Source organism: Pundamilia nyererei, unplaced genomic scaffold (assembly GCF_000239375.1).
Source record: "Pundamilia nyererei isolate P.nyererei 1_Seehausen unplaced genomic scaffold, PunNye1.0 scaffold00135, whole genome shotgun sequence".
Classification (NCBI taxonomy): Eukaryota; Metazoa; Chordata; class Actinopteri; order Cichliformes; family Cichlidae; genus Pundamilia; species Pundamilia nyererei.
In genome coordinates, this window is record NW_005187536.1 from 50,622 (window position 1) to 65,852 (window position 15,231).

Genomic DNA, 15,231 nt, shown 5'->3' on the forward strand with positions numbered 1-15,231 from the left:
AGAGCGTCATTAAAGCAGAAACAATCTTCTAGTTACGGCAAAGACGACCTTTTCTGCTTCATGTTCTGATCATTAATGTTGGGGGCATGACTCACTGCTCGTCCACCTGGACTCACACTGAGCAGCCTCTTCCCAGTTCACCTGTGCAGGAACAGGACTGTGAATGCTTTACATGCAGGACTTGTTCTGTGTGCCAACCTGGCCAAATCCCCCCCGAGGAATTTGGACAGGCTTTTTTTGCCAACGAGGCAAAAGTGAAGCTTTCAGCATTCTCACAGTTGAAGTCGATGGAGTGTGACGTCTCTGAAGATTAATGAGGGGAGCTTCTGCTGAGCGAGCAAGGCGACAGGAAACACGAGCAGCCGCTGAACGCCACTCTGATCACATGATCAGGAGAGTACTGCATATTCTACGGATCCACCCCACCCACCCAAAAAGTGTCTAAAAAGATAAATCACAGTCCTGTTATTTATTTTATTGAAATATAATCGACCCCTGAGGCTAGAGAAGAAGGCCACAGATTGTGCCTCGTCTAGCGCCTCAGTCTGACACAGCCAGTTAGAACACAACAGACCTGCCAAAAAACACGTTACACAACTTGTGAAAACTCCTTTTTTGCAAACCAAATGTAAAAGTTTCCACCTTCATTCACTTACAAAGTTTCGGGATGTATAAAACTGAAATCGGTTACATAATTTAAACAGAAGCTCTTCATTTACTCACAATCGCCCTTTCAGGATTCCTCAGGGATTTTGATCAACCCGAGAAAGGCAGCAATCAAATGTTTCTGGACAAAAAACAGATACCAGCAGGTAGTTCGCTTAGTTTAGCACGAGCCTCACCAGGAAATTTGAAAATTTCTTGGACCCAGTAAAGCAGAGCTCCTTATGCCTTTTCAGCTCAGGACCAAACAGGTTTTTCATCTTGGTCCAAAATATGAGACTCAAATGTGAAGAATCTCCAAGATAAAAAAAACAAACACAGTGGGGAGCTTTTTTTTGTCCAGGTCTGGGACACACTGAGGTAACAGACAGTAATAAATTATTTAATTCCTTATAAAACACACAAGATTCATATCAATAATACAAAATGGTATCAAACACACATGATGCAACATTTTCAACACATTCGGTTTTTCTTCTTTTTTCCTGGAGTCTGTTGCTTCTGTAATAGCTGGAGTCTTTTTCTGGAAACTCCTGATCAGTAAATGTCGATCAGTACTGTCAATGTTGTATTCCTCCTTTAGCAGAGGGCGATTCCCACTTCCACGCTCAGGTGAATTTGTCATTTAATAAATGATTTTTCACAGGCAGCCTTCTTAAATTCAAAACTGAATACCGAACAACGTTTTTTTTAATACCTTTTGAATATTTTTAGTCCCATCCTAGTTTTACTCTGTTACAATCACCACGGAGGCAACAGGCACACAGCGTTACGACACCTATCAGCTCGCTTCGTTTTCCCTATTTTTACATTCAGACGTTGTTACCGTGCTCCTCGCTTCTATTACTGATTCAGAAAGAAAACAACATGCCGATAGGAAAGTGAGAAATCGTATTAAAAGTGCAAAAAGAAAAAAAAAAAGATGCACTCCTTCCTTCAAGAGTCCGTATTCATCCAGAGAGCAAAGTGTCAGCTGAAACTTTAGTGCGTTAACAGTACGAGCCATTTCGTATATTATTAAACTGTACATTCCTATCCACCGCACGACCACGAGCACCGAGTCACTGAGCGTGTTGTTGCTTCTAGTGTGCAGTTTCCCTACACCTAACCGTGGTCTGTGGCTAAGCTAACATGGCTTTCAGCCCTGGGAGCGCCGCGCCGCCGACACATTCCCAGGTTACCGTTTTTACCCCCCACACAGATTTATCTTATGACGTAGTCCTGAATTCAGTGGTGCAGTCTGAACAGCCTCGAGACTGAAATAAAGTGACATCACATGGTTTTGGTTAGTGGCCAGCGCAAATCACGAAGCTCTCGTTATCCCTTATTCTATTTCATTAAGACTTTCCTGGAGAGCTTCTGTAAAACAGCACTGAATCTGTTTACATTGCCACAGTTTGTGTTTTTAATATCAAATATAATCATATTTTTCTGTAATATTTCAGCTATAAAAACATGGGAGGAAAAGAAAAGTATCAGGACAGCTGATCGTACAGTACTTAACAGATTGCACTCGTTACCGACGACGATGACTGAAGAGGCAACCGAACCAACCGTCAAACACTTAGAGACAAAGTGGCTCCTGGTGCCGTCTGTTTGCACGTGAGAAACTAGTCCCGCGTAAGAGTGTAAACAAGGCCTTTAACAGATCGCCACACCAACCGGTCTCAGTATTCTCTTTAACAATAATCAAACACTTGCTGATCTGCTCGTAGCATTCACTGACACATATGACACGTTTCTTTCACTTGCCCTCTCGCCGCCCTCCAAACTGACATTTCCAAACCACATCACCACAATGTTCACGCTCACTATACTCACTGGGCTCACCGTCCACGTATCGACGACACTGCACAACATCTATTGTCACCACTCTCGGCTTCGTCCGCTCTGCAGAAAGAACAGAGATCCAAAGCCGGCCTCGTCGGGCATCACGTCGGAGCTTTTCCCACCGGAATTGAAGGTGCGTGGGGACAGACTGCTGGGAGTCAAAACCACAAACACCGCTGCTTTTCCTTCCCTTGCTCAAGAGGACAAAAGGTTCCAAGTCCAAGGTGATTCTGACCTCTGTCTTTCCCGGACAGTTTGTCATCTTGTGCCACGTTTCATAGTAAGTTCATAAATTAGATAACTATGTATTTCAGGGACGAGTACAGATGGGGAGAGGTTCTCAAAGAAAGAAGAAAAACCTTTGAAAAGGACCATATAGTGAGGGGGGCAGGCGTAGCGCTCAGTCCGAGGCATCGTGAGGGGCAGAGTCCAACATTTCAGATCAATTTCATCCTTCCTGGATCCATCGAGTCATTCCTCAACCAACCCCCAGTCCCTTTTGTGCTCCCGTAGTTTGACCACTGCTGGGGAGTTCCCTGACATCCAAAGGTTTGTTGGTGTGTGTGCGTGTGTGTGTGTGTGCGCGTGATAGATGATGGAGATGATGAGCTTGGTCACAATATGGCGCAGTGGAACCTGTGGGAGGCCGTGGAACGCTCCGCCCTCCACTTCATCTTCTTTTTCTTCTTCTGGTTTCTCTCTGGGACCTGTTGTCTGCAGGCAGCAAAAAAGAAGAAGAAAAGGCATAAACCTCTTTTTTAATCATTTGAAAGCAAAACTTTAACTTTGTACTTTAGAATTATCTCATATAAATGATCATTTTTCTCCAGCTCAGGAAATCGTCATTTTAATCTCCAAATTTTACCCACAAGGTCAATTTCCCAAGTTTTACTTTTGATTTCCATTTCTGAGTAGTGGGAATCAAATTTAAAAACAGCAGATAATTGCAATGATCCCCCTGAACTAGTACATTACGCCCCTTTAATAAAACTCTTTTTATAACCTTTGCACTGTTTTTACTGAGCTCCAGGCTTGTGTGTCTAATGTTTTCCTGTTCTCATGTCTCCAGAATCGAGACAGAGCCGAGTCCACTGCTATAAAAGAACCCATAAATCCATAAATCAATGCACTGGCTCTTGCTGATTAAGTATAGCATTTCATGAGTGCTCAGGGCAGATCATTCAATATTCTGTGAACCTCCCTGGTGACTGGATGTCTAAAGTATGACCACAGGAGGGCAGTGTTGATTCATCGAGCTCCAAATGTGTTGCAAAGGAAGAGTGTTCTCATGAGTCAGCTACAAGCTGGCAAACGCACAATAAGAGCTTTCCACAAGTCTAGTAATCTTCTTTTTTTAATAACGTGTGAGAGAACGCACTGATCTGCTGCTGTGTAACGAGCACGAAGCCCCGACACCACGAGAGGGATTACTTGTCGAGTGTTCGGCCAGACTTATAAACAGGATGTGACCACATACAAAAACCAAATTCTTCTGAAATTACACGGGTCAAGACAGGAAGTGGCTTTGGTCTTGTTTCCCCCCCTTTTTTTCCCCCCATCCTTCCTAAAAACACTTTCACAGTCCAGCGCTGCGCTGCGTTGCATCACTTTAGCTTTATGGCCAGCTGATGCATTTTTACTGTTGCTTGATATGAGATTTCAGCTGCTCCAGAGTTTTGAGGTTTTCTTTGCCATGCTGTTTGTTATAGGTGACTGCAGATCAGACTCCTTTAATTAGAGCTGCATAGTCATGTTTTGGTATCATCTATGCCTCTTTGATCCAAAACCCTTTTACCAAGTTTATGATTAACAGCACCGTCACAGATGTGCATATTAGCCATGGCATTTTTTTTTTTAATCCTTTATTTATCCAGGTAAAAAATCTCATTGAGATTAAAAATCTCATTTCCAAGAGAGACCTGGCATCATGGCAACAAAAGTCACATACCACATAGGTATATAGCATTCAAACTAATACCCCCTCCACACCATCTCACACGCCTTTAGGACAGAGCGCTGTTGTCGGGAGGATTTTGTAAAAGAATTCGAAATTCGTGTCTTGTAAAACAAACCTCACTTCATCTTTAATGAGACGGGAACACGTCGGCGTTCCTTTGCAGTTTTAACCTGCACTCACAGGCGGTACCACGATTTTTGTTCCATCTGTTTTAATGAAGTGCTGCCTTTCACGCAGCGGTGACCCATCTTTACATAAAGTGCATCCCTATCCCAGCATATTTATTTCAAAGATCTGAAGGTCCTCAGGTTACCTTATAACACGAACCAGTTCATGAAAGGCTTTGTCCACGTTCATTGGGGGGTCCTTGGCACTGGTTTCAATATAAGTTATCTGAGGAAACAAATATGAAACATGAGCAGCTCAGTCAGGTGTTTAAGTTTACAGTAATGTGCAGTTCAAGTCTGTGATGGTTCTGAAAGACCAATAATGATTAAGCATTAATCGCATTCAGAACTGTTGCCTGTCTAAACAAGCTGAGAAGTAGCAGCTTGCAGGCCTATAATTGCCATTTGCTCGTTTCCTTGAACGCTGGTCTTTTCTGCCCCCGTACACGACCTGTGTTTATTACGGACTAACATGAAAACACTGAAACTTAAAGCTTTGCATAATTCAAAAACCCTGATGCTGTTTGTAGGCGGTAATAAGTCATCAGGGACACATGCTTAAGGAAAGACTACTTACATTATGCTTTGCAGCCATCTCCTGCCCCTGGTCAGTTGTGACTTTTCTTAGGTGGACCAAGTCCACTTTGTTTGCGACCAGCACCATGGGGAAGGCCTCCCTGAGACGATAAGGACAGAGTCGAGATGCAATGCATCGCTGTAGTACTGAATATTTTATCGACGCGTACAGATGTTTCAAACAGCCTTGAATGCTTAGTCATAGGAGGATATGACTAATTCTCGCTTGCATTTGAAACGCTAACACACTAAAAAACAGGCCATGTTTAATTTGGGATAGATCAGCTGCTGATGAGCGCAAATTTTGACAGACTCCAACTCGTTCAGTTCCGTTTTTTTGTTTTTCCATTTCCTGCGTGTGACTCAGTTTTATTTGTCAGTCACGGTCGAGAACTGACGACGACAGATTTCAGCTTTGGAGATAACTGATGTTCCGTCGGTGTGAGCAAGAGCGAGGAAAGGAGGAGACCTTCATCTTCAACCGCCCTTAAATCACATGATAACCATACCCCTCAGCGCGGCCCGAGTCAGCGAGGGCAAAGTTTGGTCTTTAATGAATATGATGAACTACTTCCTCTTTTGCTATATTTAACAGAGTGGTTCACACAGACTTTCAGTTGAAATGTTGGTGCTTTCCGAGACTGCTCGTATAGCTTTTGCAAACAAACATTTTGAACTGCGTACCCTTTGTGTTCATAAGGGCACACTAGGACAGAGACCAAGACTCTCTGGAAGATAACATGTGCCTTAAATGGAAAGGGGAACCTAATCGGATGCTATATATGACATCTAAGGCAAAATTTACTTCACAACATTTCAGTTCTTTGTCTCCCTTTGGACCAAACATGACACAGACAGCCCTGACTGCACATTTATGACACTGCCTGACACAGATCTGTCTGACGGTGTAATGAGACATTTATACTGAATGAGATTAACAGTATAAAGAAAAGGTTCAATAAAATAAACTACATACAACTTGCCTCCAACTTTCACACAGTGCAATCAACGTTCGTGGCACCAGTGGTTTCAAGCGTTTCTCATGATTAAATACCTTCTCAGGTTGCTTGGCACCATGTTAGCAGTAACCATCCTCTGACTGAGGACTTCTGAAACCCCCCAGTCCAGCCAAAGCCAAGAAACAGGTTCAGTCACCAACACACTAAAAAGTGATTCTCTCCACCCAAAAAATACTATCCTCTGTGCTCTCATGTAACACACTGTAAAAAAAAAAAAAAGCCCACTTGGAAAAGTGTGGGAGTTTAAACTTGAAAAACTTTAAACTGCCTATATATGGATAAACAAATGCTTATAATGCACTGATACAGGAAGCGCACCATGCATTCATTTCTTTGTATAATCTTCAGCTGATAAGGCTCACTGTTATGACGTAGTCAGCTAGTTATTAAAGCCATGTTTTAATAACTAGCTGCAAAACTTGCTCCAAGAGAAACAAAGAAAAGACTTTGATGCAAAAGACTTTGCAAGAATATTTAATTTTGTTGTCCAAGTGTTTATTTTTCTGCTCCTACCTGTCTTTGACCCGTAGTATGAGTTGATGGAATCGGTCAACGTGTTCAAAGCTGGCCTTGTCCGTCACCGAGAAGACGATCAGGAAGCCGTCTCCCGTCCTCATGTACTGCTCCCTCATTGCACTGAACTCCTCCTGACCGGCCGTGTCCAGTACTGTGTCCATTTCGGGACAAATGCATTAATACACTGAGAAGGGTCTCAGGGCTCTTCACTTAAATCACACAAGTACACGAAATACTCCCCGAGCATCATCTGATGCAAGGATCGCACTTTGAACATGCATATGTTCATTAAAAATACATCAGACTAAAACAAAACTGATCCACACACAAACATCAGTAGTATTTAAAATGTGATTTTTATCAGAGCCACTGTGGACGTCCTGTCACTACAACATGTGAGTTTTAGTTTCATGCCCCCCCCCACCAGCACAATCGCTGCACACTGGGAGAAACACATTTGTACATCTACGTGGGTCTGTGGGCCACTGTCCTTATCTTGAGTGCATTCATGGCTTAGCTACACGCTTGCGTAACAGTTGCATCACAAAGTGACAATTTCTCTTTGCAAAGGTCAGAAGTTCACTTACAAAAGACTGAACATATTCAATGATAGAACAATTTAGAAATGATCTGTTTTTCAGGTGTTTTTGCATCCTTTAAATATAAATTGAGTAATTATAAAGGGAGAGGATAAAATTATGGAATTGTACACAGTTTCTCTCACATGGAAAAACCACAGCTGATGTTTTATATAAAGCTCAGTGTAGACAGCTGCCGCAGGATTGTAATTACGGGCAAAAGAAGAACAATAACAAATGTTAACTTGTGGCACGATGATGGATGTGTTGTGCTGACTGAAACAAAAGGAGGGAAAAATAAGAAGCATAGAAGATTTACAAGCTGTCTGGTTCTTTGGAACTCACCGTCCAGTATGGCCCACTGTCCGTCTATTTCTGTGTGTTTAAGATACGAGTCCTCAATCGTGGGATCGTAGTCTGGCACGAAGATCTTCTGGAAAAACTGGATGGTGAGGGCGCTCTTCCCGACACCCCCATCCCCCACCACCACCAGCTTGTACGTTGGCAGGTTGTCACTTGGCACGGCGCTGGTTGCCATGGCTACCCTCTACAGTGGCGGTAAAGGTGGGAAGTAGGTAGGATAGCAGGTGGCTGACAAGACGCACCTGGCTGGCTGAAATGCAGAACCAAGTGAGGGAGACGAGGGATTGACAACAAAGGGAGGGAGGGAGAGAACAAGCCAGAGATGTGTTAAGATTTTTATTTTTCCCCCCCAGGCTGGTTTTACATCACCATGGAGACAGAGCACAGCCAGGAGATGTAGATCAAAGCAGAAAGAGGAAAAACAAAGATGGGAAAACTAGAGCAAGAGAGGCCAAAAGGCAGAGTTCAGCTCAGCTCACGCTGGATTATTTTCATAGCTGAGTAACAGTAAGTTCGTCCCAGAGCTGCACCCACCAGAGGAACAAGCTCAGCGGCATGTGCTCACGGGCTGAAAGCCCAAAGCAGCGACAACACAAGGTGGATTTACACATCGGTGGGTTACAGCTAGGGCTGGGTATCGTCGCAGATTTTTATAATTGATTCAATTCTGATTCACAAGCTCCCGATTCAATTTTGACTCAAATGATCAGAATTAGAATATTTCTGTCTCAGTACATGTCTATATTTTTATATCCATGTATAGAAACAAAGCTGACACGTGTGAGCATCACAGCAGATGACTGTGTCAAAGTAACCAAGGATAAAAACATGAAGGCGATTTTCCTGGCCTGGCTTTTTATAGCAGATAACCCTGTTAAAATATTCTGCAGTAGTTAAGAAAACCATGAATCAACATACGAACATTGAGTCACTTAAGCAGCATCAGGTAGAGCTCTCTCTCTCTCTCTCGACACATACACACAATCGTCACAACATAGGCGAGCGCTTCCTTTGCAAGCAGCTAAAATCACCACACAGGAAAATCCCTGCCAAGCAAAATACTTCGGTTTCAAATTAAGAGCTTTCCTCTAAAAATACAAAAAAGAAAATGCTGTCATTCTGCTGCTGCGTGAAACAGACGACCATTAGAGCGTGCATATGGCATCTTTGTAAGCTGGCACATTTTAAATCTAAGTGGGAAGCTTTCCTGCGTGTGCTTCACAAGTCAAAACTAAATGAATGACGACAACAAAGCCACAGAAATATGACGGCTCAAACACAGATGTACAGCTGGAGCTTCTAATTACGTTTTAAGAACAAAAATAAACTTCAACATTAAGGGGTAAAACTGAAGCTTTCTGTGGGAGAGGCGTCAGTGCTCAGTATATCAAATCATTCAGAGGCATTCTGCACTTAAACCACAGGAGAACAGCCTGTTTGCTACTCAGTCGTAAGATTATGTGCTTCGAATCAGGCATCGCCTTGTTGCTGGAGCTTTAATATCCACCGTGCTATCTCAGTCTGTCGTGGCAGAAAGTTCAGACCACAGCTGTCCTCGAAGCTCCCAAATCTACAAAGAATGAGTCACGAGAGGAGAGCGGGAAAGCGGGTGAGAGAAATCGGAAGCAGGAGTGAGGCGGAGGAAGTCGGGCCGTACGAGGACAAAGTTGACAGAAATGTTGTAGCGTGGTGTTGAGTCGCTGCACAGAGAGCCGCTTTAGTTCGCTTCCTGTTTTTGATGCGTGACACTGACTGCTCTTAACTCCAGGCATACAATTAAAACAGTTTTTTAAAAATAATCTGAGCAGACAAATAATCGCACAACACTTCCTTCATGGAATTAGATCTGCACAGGTTGGAACCAACTTTTCCTCATCATTCACAACACCCAAATTACAGCCACAGTCAGCCCAGACGCTGCCAGCTCAGGACGGGTGAGCTTTAATAAATTAGCATTTTCCTCTGCGTGCCCTTCCTAATGCAACCCTCCCATTTACCTGTATTTGGAACCATTAGTAGGAGTGACCAACACCCATGAGACCGGGTTTGTGTGTCATCCCCTCCCAAACCTAGAATCTTTCACATGTCAGACAAATAACCACCATGGAGCCCCAGAATTTCATCACAGGCTCTACAGGTCGCTCTTCCAACTGCTGCTTATAAAGAAAAAGCACCTGCAATCTTTTAAGAGTGTGCATGAAGATAACCTGCCAAAGAGGCCTTTCTGTCCAGAAAGAGCGTTGGAGTAAATCTGCAGTTTGATCTTGAGGGTACAAAGAGCAGGCCTTTTGAAACAGAACAATCAGAGAGAGTCGTTTTGCCAGTAACTGAAGCATGACGATAGGAAATCTTATTGTTCTGGATTGTTTTGCTGCCTCTGGACAGCTCTCAGTCGTTGACTCAACTATTCATTTTTTTTGTATTGGGAAGCATCTGAGGAAAATTTGAGGCCATGAGTATCAAAGCTGAAGTTGAACTCCAAGTAGACCTTGTAACAGGCTAATGATCCTAAGCACGCTGGCAAATCCACACTGGAATGGCTCAAAAGCAAAAAAAGACCCAGATATGAATCTCATTAGAATGTTGAAACATGAGGCACGTGCAGGAAAATCCCCACACAGCTCCAAAGTTAAAGGATTTTTCCACAGAAAAAAAAAAAAAAAAGTGTGTCTGCTGATGTTATAAAAGCTGATTTGATGATACCAGCACTGCTAATCTGTAGATACCAAATATTTTTAAAAATTAACAAATTTAAATAGGATGTATCCTTTTTAAAAACAAACAAAAAAAACAAACATTAGTTTGGGGAGCTTTCCTCAACATAAATAAAATAAATTATCCAAATGGTTCCTATTATTTTGATATCATTCCAGACTCTTTGGCTAGAAATGAAACACCTCCAATGTTCATAAAGAGAAATTTGCTCCAAGGTCATTTTATTGGTAACATTAAGTATATGAAATTTTATTGCAAAGATATTAAAACATGCACCCAAAGCCATCCAAATACATATAACACATAAAATTAAAACCAGACTTTCACATTACAACGAAACCTGCAGATTTACAGTTTTAATTAAACTGCAGCAAGAGATAAAAGCATAAAAAAAGAGAAACATTCACCCACTAGCATCAACACTCCTACCACCCACACACCCATTCCTCCTCCATCGTGCAGGAAACAGCTGTCAGCTGGCTAAAGTCCATCCTTTCCTGCAGCACAATGGAGGGAAGGAAGATGTTTCCTTCCTTTGCAATGCCAAGCCAGGTTAAGCAAAAAGATTGAGTCAAATTCCTGATGTTAAAACAAAAAAATAAAAATAAACTCTTCAGTCGTTTAGATGTCTGGATGGCTGTCAAAGCCACAAAATAGGGGTCTATTCCACTTTAAAAGCCATCTATGACTGAAGAAAAACAAATAACCTCATGAAGCACTCTGAAACCACAGCACACATTACAGCTGTGGTTTTTACACCAGTCATACATTTGGTGTTCTCAATGAAACCAACTCACATCTAAACCTTATCAGGTTCATCTTGATTTCACTCTTAGACTATTTGGTGGCATCTCCCTACAACTGCATCTGTGCCTTAGAAAAACAGAACGACAGGTGACATCAGAAACCACACAGAAGACTCTGTGGAGAATCTGTTTATTACAAACTAGCCAAACCACTTAACCCCAGCACAAAAGAGACAAATAACCCTTAACCTTCGCCTGACTTTTGGACAATAACATGCATCGAGAAAAAGAGAGCGATAACATGAGGACTAAAATGTTTGATGTGTTCAAGAGAAGTGTGTTAAATTTGTAAAATAAGGACAACGTGTTACAAACCACCCAAAACAGTATCTGCTGACACTTCTGAGGTATCACTTCACTTCACTTTAAACAGACTGTACTTGTGTTTTACTCAAACCTGGCATCAGCTGCAGGACAGAGATGCTAACTAGCCAACTGTAGCAAAATATAATATAATATATGGCCGGGAAGCATTAGCATCAAAGGGTTTGTTTGTTTTTTTAAATATAGATTTGTCTGTCTGTGAGAACGTCATCTTCGACTGCTAAGTTAAGTGTTGACGTGTTTTCCAATCAGCTGTGCGAGGCCCTTCTACTCTCCAGTCTTGTGTATTTGTGAGCAGCTCGCTCACTGGTCAGGTTGTTGTTGCGACAGTCCTTCATCATCTACCCTCAAAACCAGTTTTGTCCTCAAAGCTGCAGAGCAGGAGTTCAGGATGAGAGACTGTCTCAGTAAGGCAGCTGGTTTACTGCCTACTCGTGTTAAGTGACAAAGAAGAAACATGAAAGTTGTGCTCAGATCACACATGCATTCCTCTGTGGAAAACCATCCCTGTTGTATTTATAACATTATGATTTTAGGGGAGGAATTATGCTAAGAAAGCAGTCATGGTTTATAATCCTAAAGAAATCCTAGAAGGCAGGTTTAAGGTTTAACAATCCAACTCTAACCCAAACTCATGTCAGTTTCCCACTGGGCTACACGAGAAAGTCGTTCACTCCTTTAATAGATTCTTTCAAAATAAGACACACCTTTGATTTCTCACTTGTTCTAAAAGCATTTCCTCCCACATTCATTCCAAGTTGTTAAAAGTACACCCAACTGCACGTTACAACTACAGTTTTCTACAGTGTGTCCCATTACACGAGTCCAAAACCCACAAAATTAAATCACAACAACTATGATTTCAGTAAATGCCCTGTGGGACACAAACAGGAGCACTCGCTCATGTCTTCACCGAACTCGGCAGCCCCAGCTGACCATAAAATGCCGTTTCCCCCCCTCATCCCTCACACAGCCAGTAAATCTGCAGCACATCTGCTTACACTCTGCTGGTGTGTGCATTTACACAGAAAATGGATGAAGCTGGTGTGTTTTGAGCCTCATATTCTGCCCTCGCAGAAAGTCTCCCTGGGCTCGAGACGTGGCTAGTTGCTGTTGGGAAAGGATCAAGGGATTTCCCTCTTCACGTGGGAACAAAGCAGCTCCATAACTCACAGAAGGAACACAGCAGTGCACGCCCCGGTCTGCACTGTACTGCTGATATCAACACTCATCAATCAGATGAAGTGTTAAACCATAATTCACCAAGTTAAACACGCGATAAAGTCCACACAGATTCCACTTTAACGTTTTAACTTATCCATTTCGAAAATTTACATTTTGCTGAAGTTGATCAAGAATAATAATTGTTTATGTTGAAACTAACTTTTTGTTGAGAAACAGGGTTCAAAAAGCAGGAAAAGCAGTAATTCACCAGAGAACTGCCCGCCACTGAACCCATCCACAGATAACTCCCCAACGGGGTGAAATCAGTGCCCGACCCATATTAACCATGTAATGATCTAATCGCATCACAGTTTATAACAGCCAGTTATATAAAATCTATTTATTTATTTTTTACTATAAGCTGGTAAAAACTTCCTTCAATCGTGCATGTTTGGAAAGCCATAAAGACGCCAACCAGCTGATCAGAGCACAGAGCAGCAGAGAATAAAGGAGTGCATAAATAACTGTGCGTTAAAGAAAGAAAACTGCTTATATTTTTTTTTTTTTTTTTTTTTTTTTTAAACCCTTAAAACTAACAGCTAATAGCTGAGAATGCCACTACCTCTAATTAGAAATTACAGTCTATAATCAGTCGGCTTAAAATAACAGCAGTGAGGATCTCACCTGTTCAATCTGGGAGAGAAGGCACTGCACAGCTCCCACCATTTATAATGTGTGACAGTCCTGCCATCTAGCCAAAAATCTAAATACACAAACCTGCTCAGGGACAAAATAATAAACATCAGGCTGCAAAAAACAAAAACAAAAAAAACAAGTGCAAACAGCCTGTGAGTCTCATGTTAACAGTGTTAATCCTCAAACAGGAAACGCTAACATTATTAAGGTAACGCCACAGTCCAAGGACAAGCATCACGCCGACTGGTTCAGGACATATCTGTGGCTCGAGCCTTTAATGGCCGAGCGAGCTGCTTGGTTGGTAAAATACACGGCGGTGTGTTACCTCACCACCGTGAATTTTACCAACCAAGCAGCTCGAAGCCAGAACGAACTGAGCAGAAATGAAGATGAGAGAAAAGTGAAGTTAAAGCCATGTTATAGCTGGAGGAGAACAGCGATCTGAGGTCAGCTCGCAGGTTACGTTCCCACCAGTGAACTGATCCCCCTGGGTGGGGGGCCAGGGGGAGGCGAGGAGCATTTAAGGGGGTGACTGTGGAATAATCACACAGCCAGTCATGTACACTGGGCACTTTAAAATGTTTGTGTGAGACAGACTGGGTGGGAGTAGTTGCAGTACAGGACTTTTCTGGAAAGGGTCATGTAAGGGGTGTGGGGATGCTGGGAAGGATATGTAGTGACTGACACCATCCAGCCAGGAAGCACATGAGTAATGGTTTTCAAAAGACTGCCTCTGCCCATCAACACTAAAAACAAGCTCTGTTTTCAAGCTAGAACTGGCTCAGCACCATTTCCAGAACCTTTTCCAAAACGCTGGACTCGTGCAGACGCAGCAAAAGCTGCACAGAAACAGAACGTGCAGCCTCCGTGTGGAGTAAGATGCTATCCCCAAGCCAACGTCTTATTGCACAGCTGAGACTGCTTCAAAGTAATGATTATTTAAGCAGCAGCAGGCTTTGATAATTACACTTCACAGTCAGATGCTTTAAACTCATTCTGGCAGTCGGTGTTTGACTGTACGACTGCCTCCAACAGGAACACATCAATCAAAGTCTCCCGCCTTCGACGCATTTCCTCCAGTAACACGTTTCACGCTCAGATCTCAAACACCCCACGGCTGAGAGGACAAAGTGCGAACAGCTCGCTAAATGACTAATCACATGATTGCAGGTCACAACCACTTAGCAGCCTCTGGTCTCAGAGCATTGTTGGTGACCTTATTTAAACATAAACTGCACAAACAGATGATGTGCAGCCTGAAAATACAAAATAATCCATAAATTTTCAACAATGTGTGTCAGTTTGATCCAGAGTCACTCCCAGGACAGAGACACGCTCCTGTCATAAATCAAAGCAGCTCCGGGGCGCGGCGGCTTGGTGTTACCATAACAGAGCATGCAAACTGCTGTCAGGGAGCAGCTTTAAAATGTGATGTTTGCAGTGCGTCTTTGTACTAGAAGAAAGATGAAATGCTTTTAAAGTTTGTTTGGTTTTTTTTAATATTTGATTAGAGTCATGGGAAGAGTCATTACAGCCCCCATTTACCAGTAATACCTTATTTAGTAAGGTAAATAAGTAAAAACATAGTAAAAATGATGGATAATCTGCAAATAATGCAGATTACAGCCTCAATAAAATAGTGATTTTTATTTTAATTGTGCAATTCTTCCGTTAAATCATGAGCATAAAGAGAAACTCGGGCTTGTTTTTACACTCGTGTAGCTCCCGTTTCTTCTATCTCAATACGACTTAAAGTGTGTAGTTTATTGCTGGGCTTCAGTACAGTTGCATCCATAAATCAGCACATCTCCAGAGGCGTGCTTTTCCTGCAAGACTCGATATTGTGAAATAATAAAA

General features: G+C 42.4%; 1 protein-coding gene across 1 annotated transcript in view; it reads right to left on the reverse strand.

Moving 5' to 3' along the window:
• Positions 1-460: 460 nt before the first annotated feature.
• Positions 461-15,231, reverse strand: part of mrasa (muscle RAS oncogene homolog a) — a 16,984-nt gene continuing 2,213 nt past the window's right edge. The window contains exons 2-6 of the mRNA XM_005743724.1: positions 7,652-7,919; positions 6,726-6,879; positions 5,195-5,294; positions 4,764-4,843; positions 461-3,207 (exon numbers count right to left, since the gene is read on the reverse strand). Of these exons, the coding sequence (XP_005743781.1) occupies positions 3,108-3,207; positions 4,764-4,843; positions 5,195-5,294; positions 6,726-6,879; positions 7,652-7,844 (627 nt within the window). The 5' untranslated portion in view covers positions 7,845-7,919 and the 3' untranslated portion in view covers positions 461-3,107. The remainder of the gene's footprint in view (positions 3,208-4,763; positions 4,844-5,194; positions 5,295-6,725; positions 6,880-7,651; positions 7,920-15,231) is intronic.